Below are 22,328 nucleotides of genomic sequence, written 5' to 3'. Positions count from 1 at the left end.
TACAAACAAAATCAATGCAACCAAGATTAGAAGAAAAACAAACTGGGAAAAAATTTTATAACAAAATTCTCTGGTAAAGATCTCATTTCTCAAACACATTAAAGAAGAAAGTCAAATTTATAAATCCAAGTCATTCCCCAATTGATAAATGATCAAAGAATAGAAATAGGTAGTTTTCAGATGAAGAAATCAAATCATTTGAAAAAAATATTCTAAACCCCTCTTGATGAGAGAAATGAACTCTGAGGTACCACCTTATACCTATCAGATTAGCAATATGACAGTAAAGGAAAATAATAAATGTTGGAGGGAATGTGGCAAAATTGGGACACTAATGCATTGCTGGTAGAGTTGTGAATTGATTTGTCCATTCTGGAGGGCAACTTGGAATTAGGCTAAAGGGCTATAAAAGAATGCATACCTTTTGATCCAGCAATCCTATTAGTAGGTTGGTATGCCAAATAAATTTTTTAATGGAAAAGGACTTTTTATATTTATATTTATATTTTATTTTATAGCTGTGCTTTTTGTTGTGTCAAAAAATTGGAAACTAAAGGGATGTCCCTCAATTGATGGAATGACTGAACAAATTGTGGTACATAATGGTGATGGACAACTATTATGTTATAAAGAATGATGAACAGGATGATTTCAGAAACAGCTGGAAAGATCTTTATGAATTGATGCAGAGTGAAATACTTAGAACCAGGAAAACATTGTACACAATAACAGCAATTTTGTGTAACAATCAAATGTGATACACTTTGCTACCAATCGCAATACCAAATGACCCAGAACAAATCTGAGGGACTTATGAAAAAGGATACTATCTACCTCCAGGGAAAGAACTGTTGGAGCAAGAATGCAGATGAAAGTATATTATTTATCATTTGTTTATATAAGTATATATTTTGAGGGTTGGGTTTTATCAGATTATTCCCTTACAAAAATGAATAATATGGAAATATGTTTTGTGTGATAATGCATGTATAATCCAGATTGAATTGCTTGCCAGCTCTGGGAGGAAAGAAATGAGTGAGATGATAATTCAGATTATATAACTTCAGAAAACTAATATGGAAATTTATTACTAAAAAAAATTTTAAGAGTGATATGATGAGCAAATTAGTGAAGCATGGAAGAAATTACCAGCCAGATCTATCAGTAGAGGAAAAGGTCATAACCATAGAAAATATAATGAAGTTCACAGGTAGTAAAATGGATAGTTTTGATTAAATAAAATTAAACTTCAAAAGTTTCTGTACAAACAAAGCCAAAGTAGCTAAAATTAGATGAAAAGTGGTAAAGTGGAAAAAATTTACAGGAAGTTTCTCTGAAAGAGATTTTACACCCAAGATACATAGGGAACTAAAAGAAATCTATAAGGAGAAGGGTCATTCTTCAATTGACAAATGATCAAAAGAAATCTATGATAACAATAGAGCTATGAAAAATCCTCTAACTCACTAATTAGAGAAATTCACATTTTAAAATTCTGAGATATGATCTCACTTACATGAAGTTGCCTAAGATGAGAAAAAAAGGAAAATGATAAATTAGGGGATAGGGTACACCTATAGAAAAACAGGCACACTAATATACTCCTGGCGGACCTGTGAATTAATCTAACCATTCTGAAAAGCAATTTGGAACTGTGCCACAAAACTATTAAACTCTATGTACTTTTTAACCCAGCTAGACCAATGAGAGGTCTATATCCAAAAGAGATCAAAGAACAGTAAAAAAAAGACTCATAAGTATAATAAAAGTATTTATAGCAGTTCTTTTTTGTAGTGGCAAAAAAAGTATAAATTGAGGTGGTCATTAACTGAGGAATGACTGAACAAGTTATGATATATGAATGTGATTTAATTCTATTATGCTTTAAGAAATGAAGAGGATAATTTTGGAAAAATATGAGAAAATTTGTAGGAAATGATGTAATATGAAGTAAGCAAAGCATAGAGTATAATTTATACAACTAACCACACTTTAACTACAAACAACTTTGAAAGACAATGAACCAACTACAATTCCAAAGGGCTCATGATGAATCATGTTCTCTGCCTTCAGATAAAAAGGTGATGGGAGTCAGAGAGAAGACTGAAGAAAATTCCCTTCTGTGTGTGCGTGTGTGTGTGTCTGTGTGTGTGTGTGTGTGTGTTCTTTTCAGACAGATCTAATGTACAAATTTGCTTTGTATATCTATACATATTTGTAATACATTTTGCTTTTCTTGCCCTCTTAACAGGTGGAGAAGAGAAAAAATTCAGAACTGGAAATAAAACCGATTTTTTTCAAAAAGGGAGATACCTCTTTGGGAATGGAAGTCAAAAGGATAAATTGGGAAATGCAGGAGATAGAAAAACAAAATATATCAATAAAATTTTATTTTTAAAGCATCTTCAGACAGTTAAAACAACAGTAAAAATCTAGCATAAACAGAAAGAGTTTTTGGAGTTGGAGACAAAAGAACTTGGCTCAAATCTTGGTTCTACTACTTAATAATGAGCTAACATAATGATAAATAGCAACTAGCATTTGTATAGTCCTTTAAGATTTGGAGAGCATTGAAAAACTATTATCTGATTTTATCCTCACAAAAACCCTGGGGCATAAAGGTTTTTATTACCCCATTTTACAGATGTGGTAACTGAGGCAGCACAGCTACCATCTAGGGCTACATCTGAATTCAGATCTTCCTGACTCTAGGTCCACCGCTATATTTACCTTGTAAACCTGAATAAATTAGTTAACTTCTTTCTGTAGTTGAGTGTGCTCAATTGTAAAGTCAATGAATCAATAGTTATTAAACTCTATATGCCAGGCACTGTGCTAAGCACTAACCATACAAAAAGAGTCAAAAGATAATTCTTGCCTTCAAGGTACTTAGAAGAATCTAATTAAAGAGACAACATGAAAAAAAACCAAAACACTAAGTTATATATAGGATAAATAGGGAATAATTAACAGAGGGAAGGCACTAGAATTAAGGGATGTTGGGGACCATTTCCTGCAGATGGGCAGGATTTTAGCTGGACCTTACAGGAAGCCAGGGAGGTCAGCAGTTGGAGCAGAAGAGGAAATCATTTAACTTTTACACATCCTTCAGTTTTATCATCTCTAAAATAGAGAAGTTGGACTCCACACATCTAAGACAAAGCTACTTTTAAACTAGGGTTCCAGGACAGCCAAGGGATTTCATGTAGAGATTTCAGAGGTTTTAGATGAAGGGGAAAATTAAGCTTTAAACAAACAAACAAACAACCAACCTTTTACTTTTAACCTTTAAAGTAACCTTTTTTAAAAAAAACAACTTGGGGGCAGCTGGGTAGCTCAGTGGAGTGAGAGTCAGGCCTAGAGACAGGAGGTCCTAGGTTCAAACCCGGCCTCAGCCACTTCCCAGCTGTGTGACCGTGGGCAAGTCACTTGACCCCCATTGCCCACCCTTACCAATCTTCCACCTATGAGACAATGCACCGAAGTACAAGGGTTAAAAAAAAAAAAACAACTTATCTCTAATTGAAATTTAGCAGGTCTTTCAATTCTGAATATAGGAAATAAAGCATAGAAATATTAGGCTTCACAAAACTGCCAAAGGGATGTCTGACACAAAATGGTTAAGAATTCTTGTAGGGCTCTTTCGACTCTAAAGTCAAGATTCTCTTATCCTTTAACTTTTCCCTGAAATCCAGTGCCCTTGGAAGCTCTTCATTGTACACTCCTTTTGTTCCAACTAACTCATGGCTCTGAATTCTCAGTTAGTACAGAAGCCCATCTTAGCTAAGCAGCTTGATTAACACCATATTCCTTAAATCTTGAATATATATAACCCTCAATTTCTACATATATTATCATGCCCCTAATAGGTAGGCTATCTGTTCAAATTATGTAGATTTAATATAAATTTATACTCCTCTTTCCTTTTTAAAAGGCAAGTTTTGAAAATCTATTTTGGTCTCATCCCCTCTCTTTGACTGGACTTAAGAATAAGCTGTGCATGCATACTATGGGAGGACATCAGAGGCCTTGTGGCTCCTTGGCCTCCTAGAAGGCATTTGTCTCTTTGTCACTCGACATCTGGAAGACTGGTCTCTGACCCAGACAAAACAATGTCACTGTGGTTCTAAATTATGGATCAAAGAAGTTGGCAATCTCTTTTCCAAGGAAGCAGTTCCCTGGTCTAAGGCATGGAGACATGAGGTGTCAAATTCAGGTTCGCTAGGTGACTGGCCATGTGACTATCTTTTCTTTCTCCAATCTGTTTTTACTATCTAATAAATAATTATAAATTAATATACAGTTTCCAGAGAATTTTAATCCTAATAACATCAGAGTGGAAGATCTTAAATTAACCCACAGAAATGGAACTTCTGGAGCCATTTTTACTCTCATAGGAAATGTGTATTTTTCAGAATTTTTACAGACCATGGGGAAAAGGCTGTCCATTCATAACAAGAAAAATCTTTTAATCTAATCAAAAATAATGGCTCCAAATTTGGAAATTTCAGACTAACTGAATAACTAGTTGGGTAAAACATGAAATTTTCATATCAATAGAGAACAGTTCTGAAAAATAACTATTTTTATATACTCTTTTCCCAGTTATTCAGTTGCTACTCATAACTTCACATATTTTCTCATTCTATCTATATATGGGTATAATGGGACCATAGAACCAGATTTAAAAGCTAGAAGGGAACTAGATCTAAACAACTGGAAAACCATTAATTGCTCCTGGGTAGGATGAGCTAATAAAAATGACAATCCTACCTAAATTAATCTGCTTATTCAGCGCCATACCTATCAAACTACCAAAATATTTTTAATAGAATCAGAAAAAATTATAACAAGGTTCATCTGGAAGAACAAAAGGTCACGAATATCAAGGGAAATAATGAAAAAAAAAAGTGTAAAGGATGAGGGCCTACCAGTACCAGATCTTAAACTGTACTATAAAGCAGTGGTCAGTAAAACAATATGGTACTGGCTAAGAGACAGAAGGGTAGATCAGTGGAATAGACTAGGGGTAAATGATTTCAGTAAGCTAGAGTTTGAAAAACCCAAAGACCCCAGCTTTGGGGACAAGAATTCAATATTTGACAAAAACTGCTGAGAAAATTGGAAAACAGTATGGGGAAAATTAGGTTTAGATCAACATCTTGCACCCTATATCAAGATAAATTCAAAATGGGTAAATGACTTAAATATAAAGAGTGAAATCATAAATAAATTAGGTGAACATAGATTAGTATACATGTCAGATCTGCGGGAAAGGAAGGAATTTTAAGACCAAGCAAGAGATAGAGAACACTGCAAAATGTAAAATGAATGACTTTGATTATATCAAATTAAAAAGTTTTTGTATAAACAAAAGCAATGCAACTAAAATCAGAAGGAAAACAAAAAACTGGGAGAACATTTTTATAACAAAACTCTCTGATACAAGTTTAATTTCCCAAATATTTAAGGAACTAAGTCAAATTTTTAAAAAATCAAGCCATTCACCAATTGACAAATGGTCAAGGGACATGAATAGGTAGTTTTCACAGAATGAAATCAAAACTACCAATAAGCACATGAAAAAGTGTTCTAAAATCCCTCCTGATTAGAGAAATACAAATTAAAACAACTCTGAGATACCACTGCACATCTAGCAAATTGGCCAATATGACAGCAAAGGAAAGTGATAAATGTTGGAGGAGATGTGACAAAATTGAGACACTAATACACTGCTGGTGGAGTTATGAATTGGTCCAACCATTCTGGAGAGCAATTTGGAACAATGCCCAAAGGGCTTTAAATGACTGCCTGCCCTTTGATCCAGCCACACCACTGCTGGGTTTGTATCCTAAAGAGATAATAAGGAAAAAGACTTGTACAAAATATTTATAGCTGCACTCTTTGTGGTGACAAAAAATTGGTAAATGAGGGGGTATCCATTAATTGGGGAATGGCTGAATAAATTGTGGTATATGTTGGTGATGAAATATTATTGTGCTGAAAGGAATAAAGAAATGGAGGAATTCCATGTGAACTGGAATGACCTCCAGGAATTGATGCCAAGTGAAAAGAGCAGAATCAGGAGAACATTGTACACAGAGACAGATATGCTGTGGCACTATAGAATGTAATGGACTTCTCTACTAGCAGCTATGTAATGATCCAGGACAATCCAAAGGAACTTGTGAGAAAGAACACTATCCACATCCAGAGAAAGAACTGTGGAACCAGAAATGCATTAGAAAAATATATGCTCGATCACATAGTGTGATAGTGATCTGATTAGGGTTTTGATATTAAAAGATCACTCTACTGCAACTATGAATAACATAGAAATATGTTTTGAATAATGATACATGTGTAACCCAGTGGAACAGCTTGTTGGCTTTGGGAGGGGGGTGTAGATTATAAATCATGTGACCATGGGAAAATATTCTAAATTAAAATTTAAAAATTAAAAAAAAACAGAAGAGGGAAAATGACAACAATAACTCCTATTTATATGTATTTTGCACTTCAGGATTTGTAAAATACTTCCCTCACAATTGAGTAGGCTTAGTAAATAATCATGTAAATTACACACCTACTATGGGACAAATGCCATGATAAATTCTGAGGCTAGGCAAAAAGATGGTGTCTGCCCTAAAAACACTCATATTCTACTGGGGAAGATTAACATGAAAAGAGGTATGTATATATAAAGAATATATAATATATGGGAAGTATAAGATAAACTAAAATTCTGAGAGGTTCAGTGATTTGTTCATGATCACACAATGTATATCAAAGAAGGAATCAAATTCACATCACTATGCCATAATTTGCTGTATTACAACTAGTAATAAATTATACAGTGGTGTCTTGACACTTGAGTTTAATTCGTTCCATGGCCAAGCTTGCAACTCAATTTGCTCATGTGTCAAATCGAATTTCCCCATTTAAATTAATGGAAATGCAATTAATCAGTTCCAGCCCCAAAAAACCTTTCCATGGAAGTTTGGTTCTTACTCCCTTTCAGAACATTTTGATAATGTGTGAAACAAGTGTCGTTACATTGTTCCAATGCACCTGTTGCAATTTTTTCTGGGTGTGTCTTTTCAATAAACTGTTTAATTTTTCCCCAAATCCTCAACATTTCCTTAATCTTGCTTGTACTGATTGCCTCATCTACCTCGGGGTCCTCCCCACTAATTTCCTGCAAAACCTCCATATGCTGCTGCTGCTGTAACTCCTTCAGTTTCTCCATCATGGTCAGTTCCTTGCTATGTTTCTCAACGAGTTCGTCAATGTCAAGCAAAAGCAGCTCAATACAGATGCTCATACAGCCAGATAAATACTGAACTAAAAGAGACAGCCTCCTATAACTTGTGAAACTGAACATTCGGCAGGCTATCTAGTGGAAGGTGATGAAAGCTCATGATTCAAATATCTGCTTGTGACTTAAAGCAAAAAATCCTGATTGTGACTGCTCTTATCTCAAATTGCTTATGACTTAAGGTGCTCATCAAAGCACCACTGTATTTATATAGTTATATATTATGCTTAATATGTAAAAATTACTTTGAATATGTATGCTTACATATTTGCATAACCGTTTATGGTTACAAGGATGTTTCAAATACATCTTCCCATTTGATTTGAACAACATCTGTAAAATAGGCAGTACATACATTTTCTCATTTTACAAAAGAAACTGCCACTTAAAAGAGCTTGCTTAATTAGTACAGTCATTTTTTAACTAAAAAGAACCTTTAAAATCATTAAACTCACAATTTTTTGTTCCTTTTACTGAATGTGTATGCTATGGAAACAGATACATATCCTAAAGGTGAAGAAACTTGAGTCACAGAGAGGTTAAAAGTGTAATTTAGCAAAGGTCATACAGGCAGGGAAGCCAGAATTCCAAAGCAGGTTCTTTTCCCCTAGACTCGTGTTGGCAAACCTACGGCATGTGTGCCAGAGGGGATTGCTCCCTTCCGCCTCCTCCAGGTTCATCTGAGGATATTTTTCTTATCACCTGCCCAGCAGATGCTCACACAGTCAGTTTTCCCCCTCCCCATCCTAGGGTAAGGTGGGGGGGCTTACGTGAGGTGTGAGGATTGCAGCTTGTGCACTCAGTCTCTAAAAGTTTCACTACCACTATCCTAGACTGATTCCTTTCAAGGCCTCCCAGTAAGTGTCTGAGCTAACAATAAAGATTTCACATCTTCTGACTGCAAGTACTTTCTTCTCTCCACTATGCTAATAAGGTAAAATGAGGCAGAACTAACATGCGGCTAGGGAAAACTGGGAAAGTTTCATGACATGGGGTAGTATTTCCTCTTGCTTCCCATGGCTGCATTACTTTGGGACTTCTCTGACTTTTCCAGCATGTTCCTGCATTGACTACCTTCTCTCCTATCTTACCCCAATATTTTTCAGCTTCTTTTGTGTGCTTTCTTGCCTCCCTCCTGTGGAATATTAACCTGTACAAAACAACTTTTTCTTTTTCTACTGCTTCCTTTGTATGAATACACAAGACTAAGTCTCTGCTTTTCCCACCTGCTTACAACCCTTCCACTGGATAAAAAACACTAGAGCTTTAACCTATGGCAAAGGTAACTCTGTGATTTTGCTAAATCTGGTCCAAAGCCTCAAACTTGGCAGCTGCAAAGAAAGAAAATCCGAAATGCAAATACCACCTTTCAAAGCTCCTTACTTATAAATTGTCACCTCTCACCCACAAACTACCTTAAAATAATCTTTTCCTTTGGCATAGTGAAACTAATTAAAGAAGAATTAAAACCTTATTAGATTGATAAATAAACAAGCATTTAGTACCTATTATGTGCTAGTGATGGAGATATAGGAAAAAATGAAACTCTTCTAGCTCTCAAGGACTTTCTGTTCTGTGGGTAAAATGACATATATATTTTAAAAGGGTATACAAAGTATATGAAATAAATAAAAGGTAATGGGAGAATAGGGGAGGAAAATTAGAAAAGCCCTCTCATAGAAGGTGGCACTTGAAATGCTTTTCAAAGAAATTACAGATTCTATGAGGTGAGGACAAAAACACATAGATAGAAGATAGTATCAGAAAGTGAGATGAGTATTATGTGTGAGGAAGAGTAAGAAGGTAAGTTTGACTAGATCCTAGAGGTTGTAAAGTCGTGTGATGTACAATAAGACTAGAAAGGTATACTGGGGCCAAGAGACAAAGAGTTTTGATCTTAGAGGTAATAAAAAGTGATTTCAGAGTCACAGGGGTTTTTTGAGTAGAAGAATAACATGAATCTACATATGCTAGAGACTTAAGGCAGGGAATCTAATTAGAAAGCTACTGCACTGTCCACAAGAGAGAAGATGAGGGTCAAAATTTAAGAGTACTGACCTTAAGTGAAGAGCTCTAGGCAGTTGTACCCTAGCTTGATCAATGATTATTGTCAATTTTTGAATGAGACACTGAGTGAAACTCTCAAATATAAATAAGACGTCCAAGATAATCTCATGCAGAGTTCCATATGCATGTACTTATAACAGCAAACTAAAATGAAAAATATTTCCCCATATTACACTTATACAAATATACTAAAAGCAATGCTAAAATCTGAACTATCTATTCCATAGAGGACTCCTCATTCTAAAGCCTTAGTGCCCTATCTTCCATCCTCATACATTACTCTCCTTCCTACTATAGTCCAGCAAAATTGGCCTTCTCTGTGGTCTTCACGCACAATGCTTCACTTATAGTCTCAGTGCTCTTTTTTTTTTTTTTTTTAATTTTTAAACCCTTAACTTCTGTGTATTGACTTATAGGTGGAAGATTGGTAAGGGCAGGCAATGGGGGTCAAGTGACTTGCCCAGGGTCACACAGCTGGGAAGTGTCTGAGGCCGGATTTGAACCTAGGACCTCCCCTCTCTAGGCCTGGCTCTCAATCCACTGAGCTACCCAGCTGCCCCCCTCAGTGCTCTTTTATACAGCCATATTCACCTCTACCTCAGGGAACCATTTGCATCCTCTAACACCAAGCTCAATAACCCAGAGAAAGCCATTCCTGATTACCAATCACCAACCCCACTTCTAGTGCCCTCCCTTCCTCAACTCCCTCGTATTGAATGAATTCATATTTATTTTATATCTATCTTTCATAAATTATACACACACATACACACACACACACACACACACACACACACACACACACCCCACACACACACATCTTGTCTTGACAGAAATAAATTATAAGCATCTCAAGGATAGGTGGTTGTTTTACTTCCACCTCTTTACTGGCAAACAGCCAGTGCTTAATCATTATTGTTGTTAATTTATTTGACCAGGTTTTCCCAGGCTCAGAGGGTAGAGAATGAAAGATCATATTTTTAGGATTATAGGTCCTACCTCTTTTTGAAGATGAGAGGATAGTGATTTTCATTCCAGGAATTTGTTTTGATTGACTATGTCTATGTGTTACAAGTACTTTGTTTTGGAGGGTGGGAGGGAAAAAATAAAATTTTAATCAAAAAGAGTTTAATTTAAAATATCAAAGGTCTAATGTCAGGACTTTTTATTGGTAAAGTAGAACAAACTAGTAAAATAAAAAATTTTAGACAAATGAGGAAAAATAGTTCTCTCATTTCTCCATCCATAATCAGTCTACCCTACAAAAAAAAATGATGCTATGATGATAAACTTTAAAAATATGTTAAGAATATCCAAGTGCCAACAAGATAAAAATCCATACCATATCCAGTATTCAGAAGATTTCATAATTTGTTCCAAATCTATCTTCCCCATTTTAACTATCCTTTCCTTATATACGTATCCTACATGCCAATCAAACTAACTATTCTGTCAACATACCTAGTGCTTTTCTATACCCATTATTCAATACTTTTAAGTTTTACAGAAGATATTCATTTTATTATTGATAGGTAGAATAATATGCTATTATTCCCTACGTTAAAAATACAAAAACAAAGACTTATAAAGATTAATGCCCTTGATCAGGAAATAAAAAAATAGTGGATGGGGATTTGAACCCAGGTCTTTCCTCCCTCAAAGTCCTACCACCCTCACTGCACTATACCATTCACAGTCACAAATATCCCCAATTCTTCCTTGAAAATATTTTTTTCATATACAGCTTCCTTCTGATATCCACTGCCACCCTCCTAAAAAAAGATCAATTAATCAATCAAACATTTATTTTGAGGTACTATGTGCCAGGTACTATGCTAAGCATTAATGATACAAAAAGAGGCAAAAGGCAGTCCCTTCCATCAAAGTGCTTACAATCTAATGAAAGACATGACATGCAAATAAATATATACAAAACAAGTTATATAAAGGATAAATAGGAAATTAACAGAGGAAATGCACTACAATTAAGAGAGGTTGGAAAAGATTTCCAGTAAAAGAAGGATTTTTCAATTGACCCTTGAAAAAAGACAAGGGAAGTCTTAAGTTGAAGCAGAGGAGGAAAAGAATTACAGGCATGGAATACATCCTGAATGCCAGAGCTGAGAGATGAAGTGTCTTGTTGAAGGAAAAGCTAACAAGCCAGTGTTTATTGGATGAAATAATACATGTTGGGGAATAAGGTATAAGAATTGAAAGGTAGGAAGAAGCAATATTTTATGAAGGTCTCTGAATATCAAATAGAGAGAACATTTTGTATTTGATTCTAGAGATCACTAGAGTTTACTGAACAGGAAGGTGACCTGGTCGGACCCTGCATTAGGAAAATCACTTTAGTGGCTGAATAGAGAATGGACGGAGTGAGAAGAGATTCAATCCACCAGCAGATTATTATAATAGTCCATGAGTTGAGTTTATTAAGGCCTGCAACAGTGGCAACAGTGTCAGAGGAGAGAAGGAGGTATATTGGAGAAATGTTGCAAAAGTGAAATCAATAGGCAAGAGATTGGATGTAGGGGATGAGAGATAATTAGGAGTCCACAATGACAGTTAGGTTGTGTGAGCCTGAGGAACTCACTGTATCAAAAGATTTTTTTATGAATTCTAGGCTCTACCATTCAGAAATGATTTGTCTCTGGGCAAATAATAACTCTTTAGAATTGCCTCCTCATCTTTAAAATTAAGGATTGGACTAGACATCAAATCCTCCTTTAGACGAGATTCTATTTTCCTTCTGCCCAAAATGCCCTTTCCAGAAATCCTACCTATCACCCTTCTAATTTCTGAGCAAATGAAACTGCCTTAATAAAACCTACATTTAATCACTCAATCAAAAATTATCTCCCCTAATAGCCAGTGCTCAATGACAATCCAATTATTTATCTCATTTGACCTGCAAAATCTTGTAGACAATGACTAGAGGTTATTATTATCCCTGTTTTAAAAATAACAGTAGGGGGCAGGTGGGTAGCTCAGTGGATTGAGAGTCAGGCCTAGAGACAGGAGGTCATAGGTTCAAATCCGGCCTCAGACACTTCCCAGCTGTGTGACCCTGGGCAAGTCACTTGACCCCCATTGCCTACCCTTACCAATCTTCCACCTATAAGTCAATACACAGAAGTTAAGGGTTTAAAATTAAAAAAAAAAAATCTATAAAAAAATAACAGTAAATGATAAGAATAATTAAAAGCCTAAGAGTCATATCACTTTAGTGATATTGGAAAAATAAAAAAGCTCCCAGACTTGTCCAAGACCACAGAGTTAATAGAAAACTGATCTGAACCCAAGCCTCCTGATGCCCATATCAGTATTCTGTTGAATGGAAAAAATATCTGAAAACTTGGCATAAACATGAATTTTAAGCACCTACAGGAAGGACAGCAACAGCAATTGCTTCTAGGGTTAGCAGTCTCCAGAACAGCAATACACTAAAGGTCCCAAATTAAAGGGTTCAATTTCTCCCTTCACCTTCTCATTCTTTATGACTTTTATTTATATTTTTGAAATACTGATTCCTAAAGAGAATGAGGTATGTTGTCACACTAAGTAAATGAGGCAGCTGGTCATGAGACTATAAACAAGTACTACAGAACCCTGAGTATCATGCTTCCAGAATTTTTAAAATTAAAAAAAAGGCTGGAAGAATTTTGCAGACTTGAATAGAGTATACACAATGTTTTGGTTTTTTTTCTACCACAGTCAAGAGCTATATATGCACAAAGTACAAGTTGCTCTCTCCTCTCTCCTGGAAAAGGAAGTAAAAGGACTCAAGGAATACTTTTCCACTCCTCTTTCTGGTTAATAGAGAGAATACAGTGTTCTTTAAAAAATGGGGGTGGTTTCTAAAAAATAAATATTATTAAATGTTAATAAAATAAAATAAAATAAAATAAAATAAAATAAAATAAAATAAAAAGTGGAGGTGGGGTGAGGTGGGAAGATAGGATATGTGGTTTCAAGGTTATTTTTTTTAAGGCTCTGAATAAGAAAAAATAAAATTAGATATGTATCAAAAGGTTGAAAGAATGTGACACTTGAAAGTACAGCCTAAGGAACTAAGGAATAGATAGGGTTTTTCCTCTATGAAAAGATACAATGTACCAAGAGAAGGAAAGCAAGCTGCTTGTCCTCCAAGAAACAAGGCTATGTAAAGCTATGCATCAGTGGAAGAAAAGTGGTGGCTGGCGATTCTCTAAGATGTATGGAAGCACTTAGTTGTGTCTGAAATGAACAATATAGAAGTCTGCAAATCTTCCTGGCACATGTATCCAGAATACAATAGAGAACCTCCCAAAACTTTTCAAACTACTATTCCCTTCTATAGATTCACATAAGAGCTAGTGATATTACCAGGATTTATTGCTAAGAATTACAAAGTTTTAGGGGGAAAAAACTCCTATAGAAATGGGATCACTGTTTTCCTTGCCTCCTTGTATTCTATCTTATATTTCCTGATATCAAATGAAACAGTTTTCTCCTAGGCTACCAATTGTCTCTTAACCAATAACTTCAATGGTCTTTTCTCAATCTTAATATTACTTGACCTCTCTGAGGCTTATAATACTACTGGACACCATCACCTCCTGGATACTCTTTCCTTATACTTTCTTGATCTCTCATTCCCTCCTACTCTTCCTCTCCCTTCTTTTCTCAGCTCTACCTCTTTTTCCCTTCCTCCTACCTGACTATTTTTCAGTATTACTGGCTAGATCACCATTCATGTTCAGCCCCCCAATATTATGGATGTTCTCCCCAAAACCTCAATACTCTGTCATAGATTCTCTTAACTTCTCCATATAGTGTTGCTTTTTGTCTTTTCACCATCTCTTAAGAGTTCAATTATCATTTGTTTAGAGAAAATTCTCAAGTCTAGAACAAACTCAACAAATGAACACATTTTGATATCAAGCAAGATTATAGAAGAGTTGATTAGTAAAACCCCTAAAAAGGAATTAGTATCCATAAAAATCTTAAGCAATGAGGAGAGGAGAGGAGGGGAGGGGAGGGGAAGGAAGGGAAGAAAGCTTTATGTGGTCTGTTAAAGAGAAAAGTTAAAGGCAACTAGGATGAGATGTCCCCAGGTGGCAGTAAGGCTTGGTTGCTGGCAAAGTATACAAAAGGGTAAAAAATAGACTCCGGTTTTCAATTGGCAAATCTAACCTTAGGAAGTCACAGCAAACATCACATGATCCTCCACAAGCACACATCCCAGCTTGAGGCTAGAATGAAAAGGGTCCTAAGTGGATAACTCATGTGACTGATATCCAAGACAAAGCAAGTACTAATGACCCTTGCACTAGGTCACTCTCTGCTCCACTAGACTTATGTAACAGTTCAATTCAATAAATTCAATTAAACTTCTACTTATGTCCAAGACACTGTGAAATCAGATACTGCCTACCATCAAAGAGCTTATAATTTAATAGTAGATCCTGGGAAAAAATGATAAACAATACAACATCAATTGCGATTTTGTAGTTAGTTTCATTTTGTGTTGTACTTAGAGAAATCATTTTCAGATGGAAGAATCATGTCAGGTTTCATAGGAAGAGGTACTATCCCAGCTATAATTTTGAAGTGAGGAATTTCAGTAGGTAAATTTGGGGCTAAAGTCAAAGAAATACATTCAAGACCTGACAGATGGTGAAAGCAGGACAAGAACATTTTATGGTGAATGAAATAGTTCAGTTTGGCAAGATTGTATGAGATATCCCTAGAAAAGTCATTAGAAAAGACATTTTGAAAGACCTCGAAAACAAGGATTTAAGAATTAACCTTAATCCACTGGCAATGAGAAGTCAAACACAGGAATCACCTGATTACAACAGTACCTTAGTCAGTTTAAATGAACACTAGTGTGAAGGAAGTATTAGAGCAGAAACCAACTAGATTTCATGGGTTCTTCACCTTTTGTTGTGTCATGGATTCCTTTGTCAGTCAGGTGAAATCACTTGACAGAATAACATTTTTAAAAGTACAAAATACAATATGTAGGAATACAAAGGAAACCAAAGGTTTACCTTCCAAGATCACAGACTTTCAAAAAACTATTCACAGATACTTTGACACCAGGTTAAGAACCCCTCGCCTAAACTAAATAAAACTAATTAAAAAGTGTGAGAAATGAAACAAAAGACAGATGTAAGATATATGGAGAAATTGAATGAATTGGACTTGATATTAAGGGTTTCAGAGGGAAAAGAAAGATGACTTTAAAATTTTTAGACTAAGCAACTTGAAAGAATCAACTCCAATGTCTCTCTGTTGCCTATAGGGCCTAATTACTTCTATTTAGCTTTTAAAATCTTTCACAATCTGGCCCTACCTGATCTTTTCCAGCCTCACTGGTATTACTCTCCCTTGCAGAAGCCATGTTCCAGTCAAATTTCTGTCTTTTCTCCATGATATTCCATCTCTGGGTCTCAGCTGGTACATTGTTCTCTCATTCCTGCAATGCACTTCCCTCCTCCTCCTCCTCACCTTCAGGGACCACTTTCTACATGAAGCATCTCCTGATCTCTCAGTATCCTCTCCTCCCTAACTACTTTGTATTTAGCTCTTTTGTATTTATTCAATATATACTTAATATATTTGTCATTCTTACTTTAAACTTGTAGCCCCAATAAGTAGCACAGTGTCTGACAAAAAGTAAGCACATAATATTTCGTAGGTTAATCGCAACGGAGGTAGAAAGTTGTTAAGGGAAGAAAAGTTTAGATCAGTTTCAGTCACACTGAATATGAATTCAGTATTTATGTCTCGTCTGCAATTAATAAGCTCAAATGATTTACCCAGTTATATAATAAAGATATTATACTTCTTGAATTTATCAGATATTAAATGTGATAATAACAAAAATGGAATTTTTTTATTAGCAGTAGACTATTTTTGCTATGAGTGCTTTTAACAATCATACCAGCAATTCAGTATCATGAACCTTTTTTCCAAGTCTTATAAGAAATAAAATTGATATTAAAAAATTACAAGTGGGGTACTAATGATAGTAATTGAAATTCAACACAGTTGGGAAAAACCACTCCCAGTGAACTGCAACTTGTAAGCTAAGTCATCATCTCTCTCTCACAAATAAGGTGCATTAAAAAAAAAAAAAAAAAAAAAAAAGGTCTCATCTCTACAGTTGTGCATCCCCTAAAGGTGAAACCAGACTGAAGGCCTAGGGCCAGGAGGGCTGGGATGAAGCATATGAATCCAATGAATTATAGAAGAATTCTGTTATATAAATGAAAATAAAGTCAATTTTCCAAGTTACATGTGGAATTTATTGGGATTTAAAAATAGAAAAATCAGTTTCCCAAATGTATTCATTGTAGATAACTAGCTCTTAGAAAATGGTAAAGGTTGTTCCTTTGTTCCCAGTGCCAGGAAAGAGCAACCACCACAACCATAATCACCAACCTCCTTTGAAAACAGCCCATCTCCATAAAGGTAATACTATATTATCATTACAGGCATTTCTAAATTCTGTCCCAATCAAATAAATTCTGATTAAGTATTTTTCACCAAGGAACTATTCACAAAGAAGAACTCAATCTTCAAGCAAAATACAGGTGTTAGGCCATTACCAGTGATGTTTGCTGTTTAAAAAATTCTTAAATAGCACAAAGCCTTAGACACATTCCTGATTTTCTTCCTCTCTCTTTCTAATTTGGTGACCTCTTATGCTCATCCTGGTCCATAATAGTTGTTGCCTTCCAAAGCTCTGTCTTGGGCTCTGTGCTATTTTCTTTATTTACTATATTTCTTTGTGAGTGCCTTCATGGTAGCTTTAATAATCACATTTATACTGATGACACCTAAATCTATATAATTCTGAAATTCTCATTACTCTATTTTCCAAGCATCTAAGCTATGCTGCCAACACAATAAATCCAATATGACTAAAAGGGAATTCAAATTAAAAAATTATATCATCCTAGAACCAGTCACTCTTTCCCCTGCAGAAAAACAGGAAAGTTCTTCTCTTTTGTCAATAGCAATTTTTCCCCCATCCCCTAACCAATGTCAAATATGGAGTTATTTTTGGCTTTCTTCCCCTCTTTTATTCTCTTATTGCAGACAATATTGCTATTCTGAAACTGATAGTCTATAAACAAACTCATAAGATCATACATTTCTGAGCTAGAAAGACCTTTAGGATCATCTGCTCTCATCTTCATTTCACAGATAAAGAAAATGATCTCGAGCAAAGTTAGGTGACTTGTTCAAGAGGACAAAGCAGCAAGGTGCGTCCATACTCAGTGTTCATTTGACTCTACTGCACTATCTCTATAAGTCTATAACTGAAGATTCAGTATTTTTAATCACTGAGACATCGATTAATGCATTTAGTCAGATTTTTCCGTTTACTCTCTGTATTGAGGAGACTCCAAATTCAGCACTCTTTTTCACTATACTATGGACTGTGCTGTCTCTACTAGTAGATCATAAGCTTGTATGAGATAGAAATTTCATTTTTGTCTGTTTATCCCTAGTGCTTTATACATAGGAGACAGGGGTAAGAAATAGACATGAAAAATTCATTGGTACAGGCTTTTCCCAGGTGAAGAAACTCCCTCTTTCAACACAGGCTAATATTTTCTCTCCAATTTATAATCTTAGGAACTGCCAAGAGCACTGAGAAGTTACTGATTTGTCAGGGGTCACTCAGCCATTACCTATTAAGAGGCCAAACTTGAATCCAGATCTTCCTGATTTCAAGGTCAGTTATGTATCCTTTATACTTTGCTGCCTCTTGTTACATGCCTTGTAAAAAGTAGAAACTATTTGTTGCCAGAGAGATAGAGGTGTGAGTAGCTGAAAGGTGAACTATAGGAAAAATAAACAGATTAAAAACTTAAAGTGGTTCCAAATCAGAGCTCAGGAAATTTACTTGACCAGGTCTTATTAGGTCAGTGATAACTGGCAACCCAATTAAAGTAAAGAAAACAAAGACATAAAGTGGGGAAAATTTTATTATAGGAAAGTAAAATATAAGTAAAAAGTACTTGCAAATAACCCAAGGGACAGATACAAAGCAGAGTTCTATAATTTAGGTAAGGTATGAGTGTCCCAGGGAAATTTAAGGAAATAAGAAGCAATAAGTGGTCACTCACGCTCTATCCAAGCTCTGCTCTTTATACCTAGTCTTCTATTTTCTTGTCTCCTGATACATAGAAGCTATCCCGGATGTAGAATCTAGTTCATGCTGACTCTTTGCTTTTGATCTACCATGAACTGGAATATTCAGAACCAGAAACACACAGCACTATCCCTGCCTCCACTATTTCTACCTGAGAGAGGGGAGGAAGTGGGAGAGACAACGACAGCATGAGAACTATCTTGTAGTAGTTGTGAGGCTGTCCTACAGAAGTTAAGTTTAGATTAGGCTACTTTTTGATTCCAGAAGGAACAGAGTTGCCAAGAGACAAATTTGGACAGGATGATAACGGAAAAAAATTTAAGACAATTTTTCTCAAACAGTAAAGCTTCAAACAAAGACTAGATGTGTCACAGAAGGGATTTTTCTTCAGACTCAACTTGAACCAGACAGATATTGATATCCCACCCAAAATAAATGATTTTATTATGATTCCTCAGAATAAGTTAGTAGAGCTAACTCCTCAGGCTTTTTCCTGGGGCATATAGCAAAAATCTTAATGTCCATCATCCTTTAAATACAAGTGGCTACATATTCTCGCATCTTACTACCAAAAAGGAAGCTCATCTGATAATTTTTGCCAAAACCAGGGACCTGAAATAAGTCTCCCCAAATTTATACGCCAGGGTTTGGCTTCTCATTACTTACAGGGACTCAATATCTTCAAATCACTATTTCTCAAACTGGAGTTCTCAATAATCCACAGTATTCCTTGTAATCTTAAACCTAAAATTGTATTCTATGAATACATTAAGAGATCTACAAAACCCTTAAGAAAAAGGGATGAGTTCTTTAAGCCAAAGTATAATCTTGTTACAATAAGGGAATGAAATGATTTCAATTTGAAAAGACTCATTCACTGAGGAGGAATTAAAGGAATTGTGAATGACCCTCTTTCTGATTCCACTAAGGAATGAATTGAGAAAGAGACATAGGACAAATGGTCAAAAAAGCTAAAAAACTCTGATAGTGTGGCATCACTGTAGTAAGGAGAACACATTCTATCTAGAAAGAGAAAATGATCAATAGTGAAAAATACAGGTACAGTCAATACATACTCTTATTTTGTTCTTATACTTTAACTCAAAGAAATATGGAAACAACTTTAAAAAGCTGGTGGTATAGGTAAATATTTAGAAATGATATGAATTTTGCTAGTTGAATTGAATGTTGGCAGACCTAATTATTTTTGAATGTCAGTTGCAATGGTGCATTAATGTATTTATGCATGATTTAACTTTAATGAATTTTGGAGGGCACTGTTAACAAGCTGGTAAACTGTAATTCTCTATTCAGAAAAATTCTCTTTTCAAGGTATAGTAACTGTTTCCTCAAACTCAAAAAACCCCATTACTTTTAGAGATACCTTTCCCTCTCTACTGAGACTACTAGCTTATATGTAAAGCCATATGTAAAATAGAACACATTTTCTTAAAGAAAACATCTTAGGGAAGAAAAAGAAAAATCTAAAGAAAAATAAAACTCATCTTTAATTTGAATCTTAGGGAAGAAAAAGAAAAATCTAAAGAAAAATAAAACTCATCTTTAATTTGAATAAACTATCCCAACCACAGAACTAACAGAACTACTACTTCTAAAATACATTTTTCAAACTGTATTTGCTGAACAAAGTCTCTACATCTAAGTTACTAAAAAATTTGCCCAATAGCAATAAATTAAAGAAAATATGATTAGAAAAATAACATTAAAATAATCACAAAACATGTAAAATTACAGAAGTCTTACCTTAAATCTCTTGTCTTGTAGTACTTTTTTGATGGCAACTAGTTCTCCTGAATCACAAAGTTTGGCTTGATAGACAACACCAAACGACCCATTCCCAATCACCTTAGTGTCTGTGTAACTGACTTCCTGTGGCCTGTCTGGACCTTGTCCAGGAGTTGCCACCACTGTTGTCACCTTGCTGCCATCCTTATCTCCTGGAAAAGAAAGAAATCAGAAAAAAAATATAGTATCAAAATGAATCTCAAACAAAGAAAGCTTCTATACTATGGATGTATTATTACTGTTACAATGAATTTAAGAGTGCTTAAATATGGAGAAAATGCTTTGGAAAGTTATTTTAAACCCTTTTTCATACATAAGCAGTAATTACTTGGAAATTCCACAAATATATATCCATATGAAAATTGAAAAATAAAATAAAATCTCATTTAGGAAAAAAATACTTAAGTACACGATTACTGTTTAGGAGGCAATGATAGAGAGCTTTAGAATGTTAATGGTTGGCTTTTTTTCCAACATTTTAAAAGAAGGTATCCAAGCATCCAGAAATAAGATCTCAAATAAGGGAAATGGACATTTAAATACAATAAGAACGTCAGAGTAATTAAAAAGAAAAATTAAGAGTACTATGGCACAGAACAACAACAACAACAACAACAAAAAAACCAAAAACAAAAAACCACTGGTTCTGGAGTCAGAAAACTTGTGTTTTTTTAAATCCATATTTGATTAGTCATTTAACTTCCTCCCTGTATCAATCTCAATTTCCTCCTCTGCAAAATGAAGGGTTATGTCATTTATATGCTATGTAGCATAGAACATTAAAACATGAAATTGGAGGGATATCTTCTTCAAAATCCTAATATTCAAGGAATCATGGAAAATTACAGACAAAAGGAGTCTTAGCAATCTGGTCAACCTTTTCATTTTACAAATGGGTAGGTTTAACTTATACTTATTAAATAAAGTTAAAGTATACCTCTTTTAAACAAACATTTTAATTTTGTTTTTTTTTAATTTATAATAATCTTAATAGGGCAATTTTAAAGCAGTCTAACATAAATTCTTAATCAAAAACATAACCATCTCAACTTGATCTAGCCTTATTTCTATTTGAAATATATTATTCATAAACAGTCATTAAGTATATCTCTGGCTGTTTAAATCACCTGATCAAACAATGAGACCAAGCGGGTTGGTGCCTTCTTAGTCATATTATTTTTCTTATTCTAAATAGCTAGACAAGATCAAGATGGTCCTAGCTAACCCTCCTGAAATTTATATCCTTATTCACAAAGGGGGCTCAGGCAATAAAAGACAAATGCTTATCATCACTACTAGAAAAAAGTTTCAATGCTTTTTTCCAGGGGTCTTATAGCCATAAGCAAAGAACATTTTAAAGCAAAGTTTTATAGTAAATAAAAATGTTAAAAATATTCTTAAAAAAAAATAGGCAGTGACTTCTGCTATGTTTTATTTATAACAGATCAACAGCAACAATTTTAAATACAAAGGAAACTAAGTAATACAAAAAATAAGAGCAAATATATATGGAGAGAGACAGACAGAAAGACAGAGACAGAGACAGAGATACAGAGATCTGAAATTTATGCTATTCAACTTCAAATGGGCCTTTAATACAGCAAGGCAGTGCTTTTATTTCTGTCTGATTTCCTATCTCATTCCCTGCAGAAACTAAATTCCAAACTTTCTCTTCCCTTCTCAAGCTCCCCATATGTTCTCTTTCTGCCTCTCAGCTGAGTAACTCAGCCCTTATTTTACTGAAAATGATAGAGGTCAGCCAAGATGAGCTCTCTCTTCTCCCATTCTCTTCATTTTGAAATTCCTTGTCATCTCTCGCTTTATTCTCTTTCCCTTAAGTTTCTTTCGGAGACAGCCCTTCTCCCTGCCAAGACCAATCCCTCTACATGTGCCCTTGAACACTTCTATCTTCTCCAATAGACTGCATCCTCAATCAAATCCTCTCTTCCAAGAATCAACTACTCTGCATCGAAGGATTCT

General features: G+C 34.9%; 1 protein-coding gene across 3 annotated transcripts in view; it reads right to left on the bottom strand.

Annotated features, from left to right (window-relative positions):
- Positions 1-22,328, bottom strand: part of GSK3B (glycogen synthase kinase 3 beta) — a 246,289-nt gene that overhangs the window by 160,418 nt on the left and 63,543 nt on the right. For all 3 annotated transcript variants that reach the window (XM_044670080.1, XM_044670079.1, XM_044670078.1), the window contains exon 2: positions 20,307-20,500. In XM_044670080.1, the coding sequence (XP_044526015.1) occupies positions 20,307-20,500 (194 nt within the window). The remainder of the gene's footprint in view (positions 1-20,306; positions 20,501-22,328) is intronic.

The sequence above is a fragment of the Gracilinanus agilis genome, chromosome 3 (genome assembly GCF_016433145.1).
Source record: "Gracilinanus agilis isolate LMUSP501 chromosome 3, AgileGrace, whole genome shotgun sequence".
Lineage (NCBI taxonomy): Eukaryota > Metazoa > Chordata > Mammalia > Didelphimorphia > Didelphidae > Gracilinanus > Gracilinanus agilis.
Note: the sequence above shows the minus strand (reverse complement) of the source record. Positions and strands in the feature narration are given on the sequence as shown.